The 22,197-nt window shown below is 43.5% G+C and overlaps 1 protein-coding gene across 3 annotated transcripts in view; it reads right to left on the reverse strand.

The window, feature by feature from the left end:
* Sulf1 (sulfatase 1) overlaps positions 1–22,197 on the reverse strand; it is a 158,225-nt gene that overhangs the window by 54,437 nt on the left and 81,591 nt on the right. For all 3 annotated transcript variants that reach the window (XM_040741433.1, XM_040741434.1, XM_040741436.1), the window contains exons 3-5: positions 15,085–15,158; positions 14,538–14,759; positions 6,440–6,679 (exon numbers count right to left, since the gene is read on the reverse strand). In XM_040741433.1, the coding sequence (XP_040597367.1) occupies positions 6,440–6,679; positions 14,538–14,709 (412 nt within the window). In that variant the 5' untranslated portion in view covers positions 14,710–14,759; positions 15,085–15,158. The remainder of the gene's footprint in view (positions 1–6,439; positions 6,680–14,537; positions 14,760–15,084; positions 15,159–22,197) is intronic.

Genomic DNA, 22,197 nt, shown 5'->3' on the forward strand with positions numbered 1-22,197 from the left:
TCCCTCCTCATCCCTAGGGACTTCCCCAACTTTTCTGTCCTTCTGTTTTCTAAGAGTCCTGTAAAAGGGCGTAGTGGCTGGAATGTCCCAGGTGTGTGCTGGCTTCTTCCTTCCTGCCCTGCCTGGAGAACCTGCTTGTGCAGCACAGTGGCAGGGTGTTCTGGGGGGGGCCAAAGAGGATGATCAAGAAGGAAAGCACTTAAAACAATGTTTGACAAGTACAGGGACTTCTCATGCCATGGTTAGAATCACCATGATTCCAGTTTAAAGTACTAGTCTGTGATTTGAGGATACCTTTAATCTATAGTTCTCCTTTGTTACAGGTTTTTTTTTGGGGGGGTTGGTTTTAGTTTTGTTTTTTTGTCCCCTAGTATGACTTATTTTTCAGAAACCAGTTCTCTCCCATGTGGTTTCCATTTTCCTTAATTTTGAAACTTTCCGGGCTACTGTTAGTGCTTCCCACCTCTAGGGAAGTCATGCCCAGTGATGCCTGCCCTTCCCTCATGGCTGCACTTTTTTGGGTCACTTAATAGCATTTCTAGCCATTACCATGGCGACTGTCCTTCCGCCTTAATCCTTCCCTTACAAACGACTCCTTCAAGTCTGTTAACCATTCTTGCTATTGCCTTCAGAATGGCCTCCAGGTTTTCAGTGTCTTTGTGTTAATGGAGTATGAAAAGTGTAGTCAGGATTCCAGATGTAGTGACCCCCACCAACTCACTGCATGAGAGCCCAGGCCCAGGATGCAGTGTCTCCCACCACACTCCTGCAGGAGAGCCCAGGCCCAGGATACAGTGTAGTCCACACATTCACTGTAGGAGAGCTCAGGCTCAGGATGCAGTGTCCCCCGCCACACTCCTGCAGGAGAGCCCAGGCCAAGAACTGGCAGGACAAGCTTGTCTGATCCCTTTGGAGATTCTCGCCACAGCTATCATCTCTCTGGTTGCTTTGGACGTTACATTTCTTGGCAGTGCTGTGATCATCTGGGTTTCGGATCATTTTATTCCATGTATACTGTTTATTATGCCCTTCTCTAAAGCAAACTTGATTGTCAGGTCCATATTACCATGCCAACGGCTTGGTTATAAGCACTGAATTTTATCCCCCCTTTGCTGATGGCAGTTCAGCTCAGCTAGTGCTGTCAGAGCTACCCCACATCATCTGACCTTCTGGACTGTTCTTTTCTTTTAGGGTCTCACCACTTGCCTTCCCTGCTGTTTAGGGAGGTGGTTTGAGTTAGAAGATGGGTAGAGAGGTAAGGAAGACTGGATTATGAATTATAACTATTAGTTTGTGTGTGGTTGTTGTAGTTCCCCTCTCTAGGACCACAGACTATCATACCTAGAAAAACGTGTCTTAACTAGCCGAAGAAAAATCTTTTTATATTAGCAATAGTAACTATAAAATGATCTGATGCTTACAGAAATTGAATCTTATTTAGTAGAGTGAATGATGGCCATTTTAAAATCTGTAACAGGATTTCATTGTAGCTACTATAGATATAATTGAGAACAGAGTTAGACTGTGATTTATACATTTGTATATATGAGTTTGGTTTACTCAAATAGAGTGCAAGCATAGTGAAGACAATACTCTTTCTGCCTCTTTTTATCCCAGGCTCCAGTGTACTCCCAATATCCTGTGGTTCAATAAACATATGTAGCATTTCATGTTTATGCCCCTAACAAAAATCCATGATATCATATTCCAAACAAGTGAGAATATTAGCTTGTCTTACAAGAAACTTAAATTAATTAAGTCCTTTACTGAGAATACATAAATAAGCTTGCTACAAGTAAAATAAATCTTATGTAAAAAGAGAGGTTAGGCTAGGCTGTGGTGGTGTATGCCTTTAATCCCAGCACTTGGGAGGCAGAAGCAAGCAGATTTGTGAGTTCAAGGCCAGCCCAGTCTACAGACTGAGTTCCAGGACAGGCTCAAAACCTATGCAGAGAAACCCTATTCTGAAAAACCAAAGGGTGGGTGGTTAAAAAATAGGTAACTTTATGTAAATTAATTTATTACAGAAAAAAATATACTGTCAAGCCAAGTATATTTTAGGGGCTGTAGAAGGGGCTGAGACAGGATACCTTGAGAGTGGGGGATAAAGACCAGTCTAGGCAGCAGACTAAGACACTAATCCACAATTAATTAGTAAAAATTCACTGCAGATTTCAACTAAACATAGCCTCTTCCACTTATGGTACAGAATGGATGTGTCTAAAATTCCGCTCCTATGATTAGGTAATTTCAGTGAGCATAGCAGAACTGCCGTGTAATTTCGGATGGGAAAGAAAACTATATGTTGGAAAACTGGCCTGAGTCCTTCAATAGCTCAAGAGCAGAGGAGGCCCTGTCCACAGCCCCTTCAACTTCGCTTCAGTTCCTTCCTTCCAATCAATGCAGTCTCTCATCCAGGGATATATTTTTTTAACCTTCCAGGCTTTAAGCAGCAAATTTGTTTTTTTGTGTGTGGTAGATAATCCATGGCCTTTCTCACTTCACTCCTCAGGACAAAGTGCAATAGACACAGTGTTGTGTTTTTTTCCTTCTTGGACATTTAAGCTCTGGCAGACTCACATTTTCCATGAGTAAAGTTAGAAACATTCAGGCTACAACCAGTCCAAAAATATGCCTAAGTTCCGAAAGAGGAAAATCATGTCATACAAGGGTAAATATAATATTGGATCAATTCATTTCATTTAAATCTGTGTATTCTGGATGCCTCCCAAAATAAGCTTCTTAGTAATTTGTCTTCCTGGAGTTGTTTTTCATAAACCTTATTGCACTTTGCATTTCTCTCTAGATGGGTATTTATGTGCCATGTTATTTCAGTTTCCTCCATTATTTTTCTCAAGTCTACAGTTAAATAGTCCAAATAATACATTCATAATTAGGAAAGCAGCAACTGATTATACATTGTTGCTTTTCTCCTCACTAGTTTAGTGTCTTGTAATCTTCTCCCCCACTCCCTTAATTTTGTAGCCACCATTCACAGTTAGATCACCAACTATTGTTGCAACAATAGTATTATTTCCTAATTTCCTCAGATACTTTTGTCTTTCTCATCAGAGACAACTTGCAATTACACAGATCTTTAACATCATTGCGATGCTGGCGTCAAACGTAGGATCTCACGCACGCTAGACAAACACGCTTCCACTGACCCACATCCCAGCCACCTGAGTGAATCTTGTGTTTTTTCTGCTCTATGTGTTTGGAAGGGTCATTGCTTCCCTGAAAGAATTGCTTATGAATGGGAAGATGATCCCTCACTATGAAACTATGAATTCTTTCACTGCCTATGTGTCTCAACTTTGGAAAGATGTTGGCTTTCGAGTCAGCCTTCGTTTCTAGGAGCTGATTTGATGTCCCTGGGGAAAATTCCATGCTACAGCAGGGTTGCTGGGATGCAGAGAATAACACACAGTCTTTATTTGGGTGCTTTATGGTCGGTACTCAGCTTTGTTACAGACCCAACTCTGCAGTTGGGGTAACACTCTGAGCTGAACCCTGCCCTCCTAAGCACTGGTGGCAGCTCTATCCCCAAGGGCACTCCTCTCTTGTAGGTATAAGTTTGTTAATGGGAAAATAAGAGATTAGATTTAGTGATACCATATAATTCCAGCATTCCGAGGGTTAGGGGTTAGAGGCCAGACTGTACTATAAAACAAACAGAAAATCGTAAACAAATGATCTCTAGTTTTAGCCATCTTAACGCAGGATGAGTGTGACGTGATACAATTAAAACAAATACAAGAGCACACCACGCCACCTTCAAGCAAATGGCTGGCTTCCATGCTGGTGACAGTGAACTCTGCAAAGGATTCTTCCCAATTTTGCTTTTGCTATCAGGGAGCTTCTTCCTGCATGCAGCCTTTCCCTGTGACTCCACAGCATGTACTTTACGAGCCAGACTTCACCTTAGCTTTAGGGAGGCGCTGTTACTTGTTTCTGCTTGCCACAGTACTTACTGTCCGGCACCCCGCTGTGTTCCGTGTGTCTGTAAGGCACTTTGGAACAAGGCAGGAGAGAATAACATGCACAGAAATATGATCCGAGACACAGGCAGGCACAGCAGCACATACCTATAATCCCAGCAGGCTGGAGGTGGAGGAAGGATGATCAAAAGTTTAATGTGCTGAGTTCAAGGTGAGCCCAGACTATAGGAGACCGTCTTAAAAGACAGACAACAAAGGGATCTTGGAAACTGTGAAGTCAGACATTCTGGGCTCCATCAACCATCGATGGATGGATTTTCGCCCTTTGACAATGAGTCCTAGTGGGTCTTAGTTTCTTCATTAGTACCATAGCCTCCTTCCAAGTATTCTTAGAAGAACTAGGCAAGACAACTGAAGTGCCCAGGACAGAGTGGGCAAGCTGTAGAAGCCCAATCCTTTCTTCTTCACCTTCCTGGGTTATCTCTGAAGAAACCAACACACCCGTCCCTGAGCACAAAAACCATCTGCATACTATGGATGTGCTGAGAGTTCCAGTCTTCCCAGATCCATGTTCTCCACAGACTACATTAGCCAGAGCCCGGGAATGGCAAAGGCACCAATTTCACATGCTTCTTATAAGCAGAACCCATTTGGTGGTTAGAATAAGAAACCAAGCAGGCACTAGGAGAATGTTTGAAACCTGCTTCAGAGCTGGTTACACAGTATCTGAAACCCCACTCCAACTATAAAACACAGCCAACCATGTCTGCCATCTTGGAACTCTGTGGGGATGCTTGGTGGATTCCTAGGATGAAAGGTGCTGTAAATTTAAATCACTAATGTGAGAAGACTCACCAGGAGCAGATGCCCTCTGTAAGCCCCTCACTAGTCCTGTTCCCCTCCTAACCAGAAGCAAACACCCTTGAGACAGCAGAGGTTTGCTCTGTGAATAGGGATCCTCAGATGCCTGTGCGTGCAGGAGTGATCACAGGCAAAATCAATACTTTCATCCATAAATAACAAGAAGTAATTGCCCCTGGGGCTTGCTGCAGAAAGCAAATGATGACACAGTTCGTGATCCCAGTGGGAAAGACTGAAAAGACATTCCCGAGAATATTTATCTGAAATGCCTTAGTTTTCAACTTTGAGAGCAGATAATCTAAAGGCCTGAAAATCATTTCCAACAAACCTTTTTGATGACATCTTCAATTCTGATGAATAAATCTAAGTGTTTCTTGGGGTGGGGAATCTAAACTCGACTTTTTACCATGCCAACCCTCCATGTGCACCCTACTGAGAAAACTGGGGAGCAGGGTCCAGTGCTGGAGAGTAAGGGCTGTGAAGATAAGGGTCCCAGGAAGTCTTTCCTCTTAGTCCCTGCCCACGGTAAGAAGCCCAGACCCCTCCCCAAAGAGTCCTGTTTTCAAAATCCCCGCTAACCATAAACCTCATGATGGAGCAGGCTCAGGGCTGATAGCTGGTGCAGTAAAGATGGCTTCCTGGAAGGAATGGTGAATGTTTGATGACTTCAGCTAAAGCTACTGCTAGAGTCCCATTAGTTACATATGAATAACTCAGTGAATCAGCAAGGCCCACAAGGGTGGCTCATTCATCATTCATTCATTCATGAATGGTGTCATTTGGCTCATGTGCTGGGTCTAGGACTCTGTTATTTTGTGTTTTTTTTTTCCAGAGCTGAGGACCGAACCCAGGGCCTTGAACTTGCTAGGCAAGCGCTCTACCACTGAGCTAAATCCCCAGCCCCGGGTCTGAGACTCTGAAGGAGGCACTGGGCAGTTCAAAACAACACTTGGTTGTTTCACCTTAACAATCACCAGGGATTACCCACAGCTAAGCAAATCCCTAAGTTCTTCCGTGATCCCCTGAGATTTGTGAATGGAATGAAACCTCATTCATTGCTTGTTACTTTGAACTATTTCACCTGCTGGGGGCCTTTATGGGAACAATGTTTTCAGACAGCATCTGCTGAGGGTCCTGAATTTTCTAGAAGGGATTTCACATTGGTACCTTTGCTGGAGTGAAATCACACTGACATTAATGTGACTTGTCTGCTTTAAAATTTGAGTGTTTTTAGACCTAATTGGGTTGCTAAGAGGAACTCAGTGCCTTTTCCAGAAGTGGATGTTGCCTGCAGAGCCGGTTGTTAGAAAGTGAGGCCACCCTTGTGTTTGTCTATCTGCCGAGTGCACTTAACTTGTCCCTCCATCCTTTGCCATTTTATGAGAACAGAAGCTTTGCTGGAAGCTACCAGCATGTTCTTGCACTTCCAACCCCCTGAACTGTGAGTTCCTCCGATTTCTTTCTTCAATAAGTAATGCTGCTGTGTGATTCTGTTACAGCGACTGAGCATGGACTGTGGCCGAGAGTAAGGAAGGTAGACTCTTCTGTGTTGAGTCTCCTGGAACTTCTCATCCATCATACTACCCTGTGTAGTTTCCCTCATCTAAGACTGTGGAAGAGGAAACAGTGACCTTTACCTGTTCTGTAGCCAGTGTTATTGAGATACACAGCAAAAGTCCGAGGCTCATGCATTGCCTGCCACGAGGGAGAGGAGCAGTTCTCATTGTTCGTGTAGACGTTGTGGTTGTGCACATACTTTCCCGTGAGCATGGATGACCGAGACGGGCAGCACATAGGTGTAGTCACAAAGGCATTGGTGAAGGTGGCCCCACCATGTTCCATGATCTTTCTTGTTTTGTTCATGACTTGCAGAGAACCTGAAAGGCATAGTTCTGGCACTGGTTAGCAAAGTGCACCCTGTGGGTATCGCTTCCACCCTGCCACTCAAGCCTCTCTGTTCCCTCTGCTAGTTTCCCTCCCCTTGTGTGATGGAGCCAATAATTTGGTCAGTTCTTAGTTCTAGAACTAAACAGACCATTTGGGATCTGAACATCTCAGACGTTTTGTAGAATAATCATCTGTTTCAGTCTCTCTTTAACCACAAAGGAAAAAGCACGCAGGCTAATCATGTAATTAAAGCCAGACTTTCAGATATGAGGAAGATTCCAGTGTCAGGAACCTTCGAGGACCATTAGAATACAATGGCTTGTTACAGCGTAGCAGAACCCTGGCAAAGGCCAGTAACACCAGAGTTTAGCAGGCACAGCATTTTAGTTTTAATCCTATGGCAGAAGAGAAAACAGAACAAACCCCCTACTAAGCAGAAGATCCTCCAAAATACATGTAATCAGAGATTGAGGAATGTAAGGAGGTGAGGAGGGGGGTGTGAGGAGGGGAGGAGGAGGAAGCGGGTAGGGGGTAGGGATAGTCAAAGTAACTTGTCATCCTCTAGCAAGCTAATCAATGTATGCCCACGTTTCTGTTCGGATAAGACTATTGTTCTGCTGCCAGTTTCTATGTCATTTTTAAGGCTAGGTTGTCCTCTAGCTCAAAAGCATGAGCACAATTGTGAAATAGTTTATTACAACTTTAAGGATGAAATGATAAGACAAGGTTTCTAAGGAAGAAAAAAAATCTTTCTAAATCAGTTGACTGCAGCTGAAATACGTCTACTCCCTGCAGAAAGACAGAGAGGCCAAACTCATAGTCTTTTCAGGTCTTCTCAAGAAATGTACTGCCGAGTGCTACAGCCATGCCAATTGCACTTGAATCCCGGAGCCTCTGGTTTCTTTTTTTCTCTTTCTTTCTTTCTTTCTTTCTTTCTTTCTTTCTTTCTTTCTTTCTTTCTCTCTCTCTCTCTCTCTCTCTCTCTCTCTCTCTCTCTCTCTCTCTCTCTCTCTCTCTCTCTCTCTCTCTCTCTCTCTCTCTCTCTCTCTCTCTCTCTCTCTCTCTCTCTCTCTCTCTCTCTCTCTCTCTCTCTCTCTCTCTCTCTCTCTCTCTCTCTCTCTCTCTTTTTCTCTCGAGACAGGGTTTCTCTGTGTAGCCCTGGCTGTCCTGGAACTCATTCTGTAGACCAGGCTGGTCTCGAACTCGAACTCAGTTTTCTAACAGGCTCCCTTCCATCCAGAGGAAAGGAGGAAAGCATACGGTTTCCAGCACAGAAGAAACACAGAGCTGCACAGAGGCAAGTGAGGAGAAGCTGCAGTTAGCTGGAATCCTGTTCTGTGCACGTGATGCCTAAGACAGCGGGGGAGGGGCGCTCTAACTGGGTCTCATTAGAGCGGTGCTCCTGACTGCTCCTTCTCTCTTGTTATCTTCTGGGGGATCAAACACCCTTTTGTAGTCAGTACATGGCACACAGTGCACACTCACTTTGTGCTAAACATTTTAGTGGCCTCAGCTCTCTACCCTGACTCCCCTGTGGCACAGGGGGAAAAGACAGGAAATTCTCTGCCTCTGGTGTCCGGTACACACACCATGGATGAGAACTGACATGTAGAAGTTGCTCGTGGATATTTGCAAAGCCCCCATGTTCCCCCAAGAATATGAACATAGCAGTAGCAAGAATGTGAGTCAAGGAGGGATTGGAGTGATAAGATGAGAGATGAGGACATGACAGGAAAAGGGGGAGGAACCATCAGGTGGGTAGGGCAGGGTGTGTAGTTGGGTACAGAGGGAAGACAGCATGGGTGATGTTCTCTGCTGACAGGAAGACCAGTGGAGCTCTGTGACTGGCTCACTGATTTCCTGTTATGGAAAGAAACACTGAGCGTTTTCTTAATGAAATGTGGCTGGAGAAGCAGTGCACGCACACTGGGATCTGAAAACAAAACAAGGCAGAAGAGGGTCTGTGAGCAAAGAATGCGGTGAGTAAAGTCTGAGAGGCATTGTTGCCGGAGTGATGGCAAGTGGGTAGAAGATACGGCCAAAAGCTGCTGAAGACATCCTGCCCTGCTGCAATCAGGACTCCCCATTCCCTTGAGACACAGGATCCAAGAAACAGATCCAAGGCATGCTGCGATTCATGGGAGAGGGCTGTGCGTTGACTAATGGCTCAGATTTTCAGTGCAAGAAGAAATCTGGAAAGGGAATGGTCTCATTGATGGTGCAGAAGTATCTGAAAAGAATGTGCTTCCCAAAAGATCAAAGAGAAATGCATTTCAGCAGGGTTGCCTTTTACATTTGTGTTGGGTGATCATAGAGAGGAACTGTCCCAAACATGAACTGATGAATAGAGATGAGGAAGTTGAAAGGCTTCTGAAAGGTGTTCACCAGTCTCCTCTCCCCCCTCCTCTCCTTCCCTCCCCTTCCCTCCTCTTGAGGTCTATGTGGTATTCAGGCACAGGAGTGTCTTGACTTTTGGGGGGAAAAACAGCAAACACTGCCTAATGGTCTGTTGCAAAGAACCAGCTCTCAGAGTTTCCTTTATGGGCCTTTGTTAAATTCAAATAAAAGAAGGAATGCAGCTGGAGGCCATCATCTGATGTCCTGCATCCCCAGTGGCCACCTCCCAAATCCAGACGCATTTGGACTGCAAATGTGGGGTAGAGGTGGGAATCTGGTTGAAAGTCAAAATAGCATAAAATCTGGGGTTAAATTTTCATTCGCCTGGTTCATAATCGCAGGAATTGCTCAGCCAGGATTCTCCTCTCATTCCTCCCGTCACCTTGTTGCTACTCAGCTGACTGTGCTGTGATCCTAACTAATTCCTCAAAAACAGATGAGCAAACAACACGCAAATATCACCACAGACTGGCCCGAGCAGCTCCTTTAAGCTCTTTGGGTTTGTATTTCTCATCTGGAGAGTGGAGCTCTTCTCACTCATTCCCAGGGATGTCAAGAAGCGGATGTCCTGATGCTATGATGCGATCCCTTGATGCAAGAATGTTGTTGCTATGGCTGCACAGTTGGTACTCCATATCTGTGGGTTCCCCGTTGGGGTTTTCAAACCAACTGCAGACTGAAAGTACTTAAAATATTAAAAGTATCCAAAAATTCAGAAGACAAAAAAATTGTGTCCTCACCTATGAAGACACTTTTTTTGGTCATCATTCTTCAAACTAAATATAGCACAAGTATAAACAAAGTATTTACATGGTATGGGGGATTATGAGTACTCTAGAGTAAGTGGCAGAATATGCATTCCATTTTATATGTAGGATTTGAATATACAATATGCTTGGTATTTGTTGGGGTCCTATATTAGTTATTTTCCATTGTTGAGATACAATAACATGACCAAGGCAACTCATAGAAGTGTTTATTTAGCTTTATGGTTCCAGGAGGATAAGAATCTAGTCACAGGCATGGCAGCTGGGGCAGGATGCTGAGGGCTAGTACCCAGTCTCCTATGGATACCAACTGCCCTCTGCTTACCTCAACCCAAGGGCATGCTTGTCAGTGTCATAGTGTTTTGATTAAGTAGCATTTACTCTAAATATTTAGGTTGTCTATTTAATGTAGCACAATTTCTCATGCTAACCATTATCACTTCTGTGGCAAAGAATGGGCTACTCAACAGTAATAATTCCCATATTAAACATGAATGTATTGATGCAGTAAATATTTTAATTAAAAATATGGGAAAAATCATAAAATAGTATATTTCTGTCAAACTATTCAGTGTGTTTGTGTGTATGTGTATGTGTTGGGGATGCGGGGGAACAAGATGTTTTTAGCTAAAACCAGGAGGGAAAAACAAGTTGGGGAAGGAGGGAAAGAAGATAATAAATCTGTCTGGAAATTTTCCAGGTCACTAAAACTCCTGACTCCCTTCCCCCACCAAGAGGAGCGACAGTAACTTAGATGCTGAGACCTGTGGAAATGCAAGGCAGCCTGCAGGCCACACAGAGGCTCACAAGGAAATTCGCAGCGGTGAGAAACTTACCTGGCCATTGTCTTTTCAAATTTCACCCTCACTAGAGATGTAGGTGTAAGAACTCTGCTGCAGAGTGGGAATACTGACACAAGGCAGGCTCTTGGTACAGGTGTTAGAAGGCAAAGGGAGAGCAGGCTGTCCTGGGGAGTCATACCCCACCTGAGGGGGTGGTCTAAAAACTTCCTAGTGGGGAGCTAGCCTATGGCTGTCTCTGAGAAGTACAGCTCTCACTCTTCTGAATTAAAAAAAAAAATCCAAAGATGAAGAAGAGGAGGAGGAGAAGAAGAAAGATCACAACCAACATTTTACAGTCTTGGTCTTTTATAAAGACAGCATCTGACTACGTAACCCTGGCTAGCCTGGGACTTACATAGTCTAGGTTGGCCTCAAGTTCACAGAGATCCACCTTGCCCCTGCCTCCTAAATGCTGGGATTAAATTCATGTGCCACAGTGCCTGGCTGTTTTTTTTAAATGCAATGGGCCAATAACACACATCTGTAGGCTAACCCCACAGCTCTTCTTTGACTAGGCAAAGTATCTCCAGTTGCTTAAGGTGTAATTTCACAGTCATCTAAGGGAAACAGAAGAGTAGGGCAGGGTCACTGGAAGTCCTACGATTGTGAGCAATGCCATGCTGAGTCAGATGCATGATCCAACCCACAGCGTTTCGTTTCTCAAAATGCAACCGAGGGACCATTTGGGAGAGAATGAACACCTATTCTCCATCTTGTTAATTCTAGTTGAAGAAACTTAAGAGCTTCTCAAGTATTTCAGAATGTCTTCCTTTTGATGTGTAAAACATTTGAAAAGTGCAGACCAGAGCAGAATGAATCACACATCTAGCTTTACTAAATCTAACAAAGTCACACTCCCTGCACACACACAGACACAGGCATAAACACATACAAACAGAGGCACATACACACAGAAACACACAGACATACACACACACACAGACACAGGCACACACAGAAACACACACACAAACATAGACACAAACAGACACACTACTGTACTCAAGTCAAAAGAAAACATGAATGTTGTGAATGCCCTTGGACACTTCTCTCCCCAGAACTGAACGTTATCCTGAACTTCATATTGATCATTTCCATGTTTTCAAAATGATAGCGCAGGGCTGTGCTGACAGTGACAGCAGGAAGAGAAGGGAGGGTGGGGACAGAGTAAGCAGAGTACATTGTATGAAACCATCAGGTAACAATTTGTCAGTTGAGTGTTTTTATAAAAGACTTTTACTTCTTCTCCTAAGCACCGGCATCATTAGAAGAAAAGGCAAAATCTGGGGCTTTTGGAAGAAGCAAATGTCAAGTTGGAGGATGCTGAGGTGGTGACCTCTCCCCAAGGTCATTTCCTCCTTGCATGCTGACTGCTGTCTGTCCTGCCCACTTGGGTGGGATGATGGGATTCATCCACAACAATGTAGAAGGGTGTTTTCTGGAACCACACGTAAGGTGCATTAATGCATTAATGAGTTCCTCATGTGTGGGGTTTTTTTTTTTTTGGCTTTACAAAGTACTAGTTTATTTATTTGCCCTTATAGTTGAGGACAAACTGAATGCGTGCCTTCCCTTCCCTGCTTCATTTTTAAGTTGTAATCAGAGCCCTGCCCAGGCTTTGTCATTCCAGACAGGCTCAGGATGGTATCATTCTTTCCAAAGAAGAAAAACATTTTATTAAAATTTTCATAATTTTTCTTAAAAGTATTTTCTAAGTAAGTAGCTGCTTTCTGGAGGTACAGTAGCCAACTGCCTATAGCCTTCAGGAGAAAAAAGTTTTACCAAAGCAGTGGTTACTAAAACAATTGACAAATGAACTCACATGTAAAACTGAAAACTAACACAAACTGCAACTCATTCAAGTCACAATGAGATACCACCTTGCAGGTTGGACAAACAAACAGAAGAACAGACAAACAGAAACACGACATTTGTTGATAAGCATCTGGAGGAATTTTCACTCTTGTGCATAGCTAGAAGGAATGTCAAATGCTGTGGTTGCTATGGAGAACACTGTTATTTCCCACAATATTAAAAATGAAATTAAAATACGATCCAGCAATTGATCCCACTTCCTGGTAGAACTTTTCCTTTGCAAAAGAATCAAAAGTGAAGTCTTGAAGATGCTTACACATGCATGCTCATAGCAGTATTATTCACTTGCATTAAAAAAAAGAAACAATGCCAGTTTCCAACAGTAAGCATGCAGTAAGACAAGTGTGGATTACATGGTATACTTGGGTGGACTATTATACAGGCCTAGAAAGGAAGTTCTCAGACATTCTACAGCATGGATGAACCTGAGAACGATCCACTGTGTGACTATAAGGCAGTCACAAAATTTCAGATATATGATTGTACTCACAAGATATCTAGAAAAGTAAAATTTTAAGACATAAGGCATAATGGTGGCTGCCAGGGCTGAGAGGAGGTTCAAGCAGGGAGTTGTTCAGTAGGGGAAAGTTTCCACTTGGGTTGTGAAAAGGTTTTTGGAGATTGCTTTCACAACAGTATGAATGTAGTCAACAGACTGAACTTGTTAAACATGGTGATGATATTAAAAATGAAGAGCAACCAATGCTACAACAGTGAGGTCGGGAAGAACCACCTGTGTCACCCAGGACCAAGCATTACCCACCACCCATGTCACAGCTTCTCCGCTGAGAAGGGTCTCCTTGGAGCATCTGACCCATGCTTGGCTGTGCTCCCTAACTACCACTGTATACAAATGGGGAAACAGGGCCTTCTGTGTGTCTCTCTCTAAGAGCACTACTGGAAACTGACAGGTTGGTTTTCGGGATGTCACGGTGAGTGTTCACTTATGGATCAACAGTTAGAAGAGACCGTGGCTCAGCCCGCAGCTGTGACCAGCTAAGACAGGCTCCGATTTCATTGTCTACTAGTTACTACTTGTCTACACCTTTCTTTTCCTGCACAGAAGCTAAGGGTAGGGAAAGCAACACCTTCTGAGGACTGGGGGTAAAGTTACATGGGTTAATGATTGGCATGTCATCTGTCAAGGAAAATGAAGAAATGGGTAAGGACAAGTCCGAAGGTGCAGTTAACACCTGGATCTTGACTGAATTGGGTTTACCATTGTACCTTTTTTAAAAAATGATTTTTATAGGCAGGGGGTAGTGGTAGACATCTTTAATCATAGCACTCAGGAGGCAGAGGCAGGCAGATCCCTGGGAGTTCAAGATCAGCCTGGCCTATAGAGCTAATTCCAGGGCAGCAAGGACTACACACACACACACACACACACACACACACACACACACACACACACACACACACACACACACAGAGAGAGAGAGAGAGAGAGAGAGAGAGAGAGTTTCCCTTTATATCCATCTTTTATATACGCTCATGAACTTTGACATACTTTACTCACATATTTCATAAATGAACTCCTTTTCACCTTCTTTTCTTTTTGGTACAGGGTCTTATGCTTCTTGGGCTGGCCCCAACTTATTATGTAGTTAATTAAGAATGATCTTGAACCCCTGATTCTCCCATCTCTACTTTGCAAGCACTGAGATTACAGGAGTGAGCTCTTGGTCATACGTTTATAAAGTACAAGATCAGGCCCTTGATCTCGGTGGCTCCCCAGGCTTACTCTCATCCTCCACCTTCTTCTCCTGACTGCCTGTCTAAAAACCGTAATACCAGAAAAGTAATGTTGAAACAAATCTGATAGTTTATGATCATTATGAGTTCACTGTGTAAACTAGATGATTGCTAGAGACAGCTAGCACAGTACCAATCCCCTGACACAACCAAGGCTCTCAAAAGCATTAGAATCAAAGGAGACTGACGAGTGGAAAAATCTAGGTTCTCACCCAGCTCCACGTCCTGGTCATCGGTGAGCACAAGAATAATGTTCGGTCGGATGTTCTTTCGCTCCTGCTGTATCCTTCCTCTGAACCTCTGGGACCGCACCGTGGAACACAAGCTCCCCAGCTGTTCTGTGCCCAGAATAACCAGCAGCAGAGCCCAGCAAGAACACTTCATTGTACTTGGTCCAATGTTCCAAAGCTGACAAAATGTCTGTCTTCTGAGTTCTGGTGGTTGGGGCGTAGGGAATGGGGGAGGTGTCAAGAGAAAAAGTGAAAGGGGGAATGAAAATGAAACCCAAACCCAAACCCGTTGTAGTAAAGGGGCTACAAAGAGGCCAGAACTGACACTCGGGCTGGCAGCAAGGGCTGCCCATGAGTCAGAAGGAGCAAACCGTCACTCGCACAGGGGAGGTTTTTAAGTACTTGATTATTTTGCAAAATCGCTTTTGTCCTTTATTCTCTGTCCAACTTTCCCTGTTTCCATTCACTGCCAAAGTGTAATTTGCAGCACTGAGCTCAAATGTAAAAGCTTTCTGACAAGAGCTAATACCTTGAATTAGGTATCCTGGTTGAATAATCAATTTCTAGATTCAGTGGTTTTTCAGAACATCTGCAGATGGAGTCCTAGAAAGGAGAGAGGGGAAAATACAAAGGCAACATCAGTCCAGGGTTTCAAAACAGGCTTTGGATCTGCATTAACATCTTCAGACATGTTACATGGGGATATTTTTTCCTTCTCCTAAAGGCAGAGAGGGTAACACAGAGAACTGCTGATCAATGACTCAGATAGCATCTTGTGGCTGCACAGACAGTGGCCAGTGTATTATCTCTGCTCTTTAAAAATCCCCATCCTGACTGAAAAAGGATGAGAGGAGCCAGGCACTGGGAAAGTACATCTGTGTGTGCAGAGCAGCCGGTGCAGGGCAGGCTAGGGGGGCCTTAATCACCTGCATCTCTTACTCTCTACCAAACAGAATAAAATGCAAAGCTGTCATTTGTCATATGCATTATGTCACTCACTACCCAGAAGAGTCATCTGCCCACAGAGACTTCTTAACGAGTAAGTGGCAGAACCACCTCTTTCAGCCACTGAGAAGCTCCTAACTGTCCCCATCAATCGCCAGCGCAACGCACTTCTTGACAGCAGCCTGGTCCTTCTGTTCAGTCCTTGGCTCTCACAGTGGCGCCTTAGATGACAGAGTCCCCTGCAGTCGTCAGTCAGTCACCAGGCTGACCATTGTCAGGGCAGAATTCAGAGTGGCTAGCACAGGCAGTGGCTTTGCTGGAACTGATCTAAGCCAGCAGAATGAGATGCCTGATTGGCTCTGAGACTGGAGGTGAGTGGCCGCCCTTCCCCATTAGAAAATAAATAAATGAAATCCGGAGGGGAGTGTAGCAGAAATCTTTGCAAAGCTGTGCGGGAGGAGACTTCTGAAAGGGTTGGAGAAAAACGTCCCTCCACTTTGGAAAACTAATCTGCAGAAAGCTCATCTCTCAGACTCCTGAAAGACAGCGAGGGGGCTCTTTCATTTCCCTCGCTTCTGTTACGCCACAAAAGAAGCTTTTCATGAATCTAATTAGATAGCAGCCCACTTCATCAGTCACTCCATCCCCACACCTGAGGGTCTGTATTTTGATGTGCAACAATAAACTGGCATGGGATAAATGAGCAGGACTGCCTACAGGAAAGCCTCACAGAGCAGGGGAAGGGTTCCTCCCACACGCCTATGTTCTAAATTCTAGAGATGGACACGAGGCAGCGAAAGAAGAAAGAATGTGTTCATCCCATCACTCACATTGTTTGTTTTGTGCAAACATATTCATATTCGTGCCCCTGTTATTTTAAAACTTTATAAACTGTTTTGTACACAATTCCAATGTCTCTCACTCTGCAGCCTATAATTACCCTGTGTGTTCATATGTGTGTGTGTGGGTGTGTGTGCTCAACACTCAACAAGCCATAGATTTTTGAATAAAAACTTAATGCCTGCACTGAGTCTCTCCTAGGTAGCTAATTGTCTGCAGGGCACATGTACAGCACCTCTAACTGATCCCCGGCTCTGGGAAGTCAATAAGTAGAATTCTTTGCTTTCCGCTCCTTAACTCAGGGTTATTCCAGCAATTGCAGTGCATGCTAACAACCCCAAACCTGCAATTATTTTGCACTGACTGCCTGGTTTCTGTGCACTTGTTTTAAATCACTAGAAACCCGATCCAAGCACGAAAGAGAGGGGGAAGGAAAAGAAACTAGATAGCGAAGAACAGCCTTTTGCCATGAACTACGGGTCAGGCTTAGCTGTTCAATACAGACCTTCCCTACAGGGTTGGTCTCGTAAGCGTTGCATGGTTTCCTCACCTCCCAGAGGCTGCAAGGGTGTGTAAGCTACAGTGAGCTGGAATTTGGCTGCCTTGCTTTGGCTGCAGTATGACCCACCCTCCACTAACAGGGGCGACGTGGAAACATAGCTCACGGCAGTGACAGCTCTGAGAGTACACAGAGTGGAAGACTCTTGACAATTAACATTCTGATAACCCTTTCTGGAACCCAGTCAACGTGACTAGTTATTCTTTTCTTTATCTCGTTTCCTTTACCTCTTCCTTTAGGAAACAGAAAATTAGCACAAACTGCATTAGAAGCCACGTTCTACTAAAGAACAGTGGGAACAAAGCAGTGTAGCTCCTACCCAGTACATGACCTTCCTCGAGCTAAAGGTGCAAACGAAGCCTACAAGGAGATGGCTCAGTGGCCAAGGTTATCAAGCCTAAAGACCTGAGTTTGATCCCTGGAACCCAAATGGTGAAAAGAACACATTGTCTGCTGCCCTACATACTCTCACTATGACGCATGTACATTCCCTACCCCAAACAAATAAATGCAAAAAATAAGTATTATCTTTAGTCAACTAATTGTATATCTGTGTGGGGTATAATGTGATGCTTTGACTTATGTGTGCATTGTGGAACAATTACATTGATTGCATTGTGGAACAATTGCATTAAGCTAGCTGCTTATGTATCCATATCATCTTTTTATGGTGAGGACATTTGGCTTCAGCAATTTTTGAAATATACAATAAATTTATTATTGGTATTTGTTACAACTAGCCCAGATCCAATGATGAGCTTGACTGGAGTCCTGGAAGAATGCAAAAGAGACAGAAAGTCGTGTACATGGACAGGAAGGGGGGATTGAGTGGTCTGGGCTCTTGACTGGAGAAACCTAACATCCTGGAAGCTCAATATGTATGCTTATTATATGCAGATAAACAGGAGGTGGAGTTTATGGTATATAGCTGGATCAAGTTGACAGGGTTAGCTAATCTCAGCTGGAGAAGTCCCTGAGGGGGAACAGCTTTCTGGCCATAAATATCCAGGTTTTCTGCGTACACTATCAACGCCCCCACACTCAGGTCCTAGAGCAAAGCTGAACATTTCTTGGAGATCCACTTTGTCTTTGCCGTTCTCCCAAGGGTATAAGGCTTTGGTGTCCTTGACATGGTTGTTCCCATGTCAACAGTACAGACCTACTCGGGACTTCCTTTGTATCCTACAATTATTGTTGTATTAGCATGTTTTTTGAAACAGCATCTTGCTATGCATCTCATGCTAGCCTCAAACTTTCAGTCACTTGACTCAACCTTCTGAGTGCTGGGATTACAGGTATGTATGTGCCACCACGCCCAGTTCATCATGCTGTTAGTAGTAGTGGTCAGCCTGACATTCAGTAGACCTAGAAGGCCTATTCTTTCAGGGTAACTAACTTTGCATTCTTTGGCAGGGCCCAACCCCACTCCTGGGATGTTATGAGTTCAGGAAAGTCACTCCTAAGCATATAAAAGGAGTTAGAATAAAGAGAAACTGAACTTTGGGACTCTCCTTGTGTCCCATGTCACTTTCCAAAAACTGCACACTGTAGCACCCTAAAAACACTATGGGGGCTGGAGAAATAGCAAAGCTTTCTAATATTCAAGTGACAATTGGGGAACTAGAAATATAGCTGAGTGATTAGGAGTGCTTGGAGCTTTTCCAGAAGATTCAAGTTCAGTTCCCAGGACCTACACGGGACAGCTCCTAGTTGTCTATAACTTCAGCTCCAGCAGATCTTAAGACCCTCTTCTGGACCTGGTGGGCATCTGTACACATGCATGCATACCCCCATACATACATACTTTAAAAATAAATATAATAAAACTAATGTAGGTCAGGGGCTCGGCAATAGAGTACTTGCTTAGCATGGGTGAGACCTTAGTTCCATCCCTCACATGAAGTTGTTGTTTTTAACAACCAAAGCCAACACTGTAACACAGACAGTTCTTTATTCAGTGGTGACCTTTTAGAACTTGTCATTCTTTCCCTGATTTCCAGCTCCAGAAGGAAATAAAGTGAGGAGGGAAGAAAGAACCCTAGCAGGAAAAAAATACAGGACTTGACAGCAGAGACACGTCACCATGCTTGAATTGGATACTTTCTGGTGGGTGATGTGCCCTTAGAGACTAATGATTCTTGAAAAAGAATAGAAAATGGAAGAAGTATAAGGGGTTGCCTTGCCTCTTTTTCTAAGACATGGCAAGTGAACTTGAGGGAGGATGCTGAACTCTTAAATTAAGACCAGATACCGGTTGTCTTTCCTCCAAACTCTAAGATGAAAACCCCAAATGTGGGTGCAGTCATTTGGTGTGTGGGGTTTAGGGGGATTTGTTTAGGGCAATCAACCCAAAGTATGCATGTGCCATCTTGTTTGAAGTCATCTATAAAATAAGAAGGAAGACTAGCAAAACGTCAAGCCAACAAGAGAGAGTTTGGCTATGTGAGGCTTATGCAGCCAAACCTCAAATGGAACTGGATTCCTTGTCTCCCCGGTGGGGTTAAGGGGGGTTCTGGCATCACAATGCCCTTAGAGTGGGCAATTAGTGCTGAGGTCTTAAAGGGTCAGTGGCAGAGCATCTATCTAGCATGTACGGGGCCCCGAGGTTGATTCACAGAGCTACAAAATTAAATAAGAGGAATGGAGCCAAAATGCTCATAGAGCCCTGCTGTGCGATTTTCTATGTTGTGCATGAATTCTGGGGGAACCCTTCAGTCTTTTTCAGAAGTATGTAATATCAGACTTATTTTGATAAGAATATTGAGCTGTGTTTTTTTATTCCCCTGCCCTGGTCATATCTGTCCAATGCTGTTAGAACAACGGGAGGGCTGCATTTGCCCTTAGTGTGAAAAAAGGAGGTCCCATATCCAGTTTAAACACGCCAGCTTCATTTAAAGCAATAAAAGGATTACTCCTATTACACCTTGAACTTGAGCACAAATTTTCCTTTTACTGCCGTGTTGATAAGTTGGGAGGCACATGGAAGCCCCTGTCTCCACACGTCTATGGCTTTCTCGGGTAAGCACTTGGGTTTCGGAGCCTCAAGCTAAACTAGCCGTTCATTTACTCACAGAACAGCAATGTTCGCTTAAAGCAATTCCTTGTATCTGGGTGTTTTTCAGGCATCTTCTCAAATAGTGAAATGAGCCTGTTATTTCAAGGGCCAAAAGTGACATTATTTGTTACTAATGACAGAAATAAAGCTTGTCGCTTTCAAGCTAAGATTGGCAGTTCAGAAAATATTCCCAACCTATAAACACACCAGCTTCCTAAAATATAAAATTTATTTTCAGTCACAATGGTGGTGATATTAGTAAATTATTCTTTTAATAAAAACGATATTGCCTTTTGATATTGGTAAATAAAATGTGCCAAAATTTGTTAACACCTGTAATAAATCACTGAACCACCGTTTTCCAAATGGCTACTATGCTACCTAAACACACTTGAATGAAAAAAGCAGTTTGTTTACCACCGATGATGACTGCTATGCTTTAATGTGAGGATGTGAAACTTCATCAACTTGTTCTCAGATTTCTCACCACAGCGTATCTTCAAACTCATCAAGTGTGACTGTACTGTTAAAAGAATTTTTCAGAAGGTCTGGAAATGCTGGTAAAAGATTTCTGCATTCCTGACTGCTTACTCATGGGGAGATAGATTCTAGTATGATCTATCTGCCAGAACGATGTATCTCAGCAGAGCAGACACTGTATGATAATGGGCTCCTGTCTGGTGTGGCAGCACACTCCTCTGACCCTAGCACTAGGAAGGCTGAGGCAGGAGGCTCACAAGTTCTAATGGCCAGACCTGTGGCAGCAAACAAAGAACACAAATGAAAAAGCAATGCAGTTCTTTTCCTTTTTTAACGTTAGATTTATTCATTCTACTTTATAAGTATAGATTTTTAATTTTATTTTATAAGCAAATGCGTATATGTATATACGTACCATTTTATTTTAAAAATTCGAGTTTCAACAACTGTGGAATGAAATCTCTTCATAGTGACCTCTCTCCACATTCCCAAAGATGGCTGCATAGGGGCCAGCAAGTGGAGAGAATGGAGTTTTGGGCCTAGTGTGGTAGTTCTCAACCTTCCTAATGCTGTGACCTTTAATACACTTCCTCATGTTGTAGTGACCCCCAACTTATTTTCATTACTACTTCATAAGTGCAACATTGCTACTGTTATGAATTGTAATATAAATATCTGATATGCTGGAGAAAAATTCAAGTTTCTAACTAACAATATTTCTGAAGCAGACAATAGGAAGTATCACAAGGGACTGACACTGTGTGTCCAGTGGTGGCAAGGAGTCCCAAGAGTGTCCCAAGTGGAAGTGGGTGTTCTTACTTGCTCTGGGGACATTTCCCTTATACTGGGTTGCCTCACCCAGCCTGAGATGAGGGCTTGTGCCCGGTCTTACTTATAACTTGTTACACCATGTTCAGTTGACATCCACCTGGAGGCCTGCTCTTTTCTGAAGGGACATGGAGGATATGATCTGGGGGAGGGGGAGGTCTCTAGGGTTATTAGGAGGAGTGGAGGGAGGGGGAACTGGGGTCAGTGTGTAATGTATGGGAGAAGAATAAAAAAAAGAAAGAAAGAAAAAGAAGGAGGGAAGTTGAGAATTCAGTTAAAACAATTTTAATAAAGGCAGTGATTTTGATTTTAAAAAGAGAGAGAGAACCAGAAATAGTCTTGGGAAACTTAGCTAGGTCTTAAAATACACAGCATGTCTATTAGATTTGGCTTTGATTTTATGTATTTATATAACCAATTTGTAATTTACTTACTGAAAAGATTTTTATTTGTGTGTGTGTGTGTGTGTGTGTGTGTGTGTCTGTATACATGCATGTGTGGGTTTGTGCCTGGAGGCCAGAAGAAAGCACTAGTATCCTTGGAGCTAGAGTTACAGGAGGTTGGGAGCTGCCCAATGTGGGTGCTGAAAAAGTTAAGTAGGGTCCTGTGGAAAAGTCACCAAACACTCTTAACTGTTGGGCCATAACTCCAGTCCCTCTATTTGCATTCTAACATAAAAAAGTTTAGCGTTCGTTAGAAGAGTTTGTTTTGGTAACAAATAAACTGCAAATATCAAACTACATGTCGAGTGCATGGAAGTAACTGTGTTCTGCCCAGCTAGTCTCTCACAGCTAACCAAGCAGTGCTGTATTGTTAATTCAGAAACTGGATTGAGAAGGGAGGGGAAAAAAGCCTAAAGAATCTCACAGAGCCATTCATGCTTTCAACCTAGAAGGCACTGGGGACATTTTACAATGTTTCACTGGCTGTCCCCA

This window comes from Mesocricetus auratus, unplaced genomic scaffold (genome assembly GCF_017639785.1).
Source record: "Mesocricetus auratus isolate SY011 unplaced genomic scaffold, BCM_Maur_2.0 Super-Scaffold_6730, whole genome shotgun sequence".
In the NCBI taxonomy this organism is placed as follows: domain Eukaryota; kingdom Metazoa; phylum Chordata; class Mammalia; order Rodentia; family Cricetidae; genus Mesocricetus; species Mesocricetus auratus.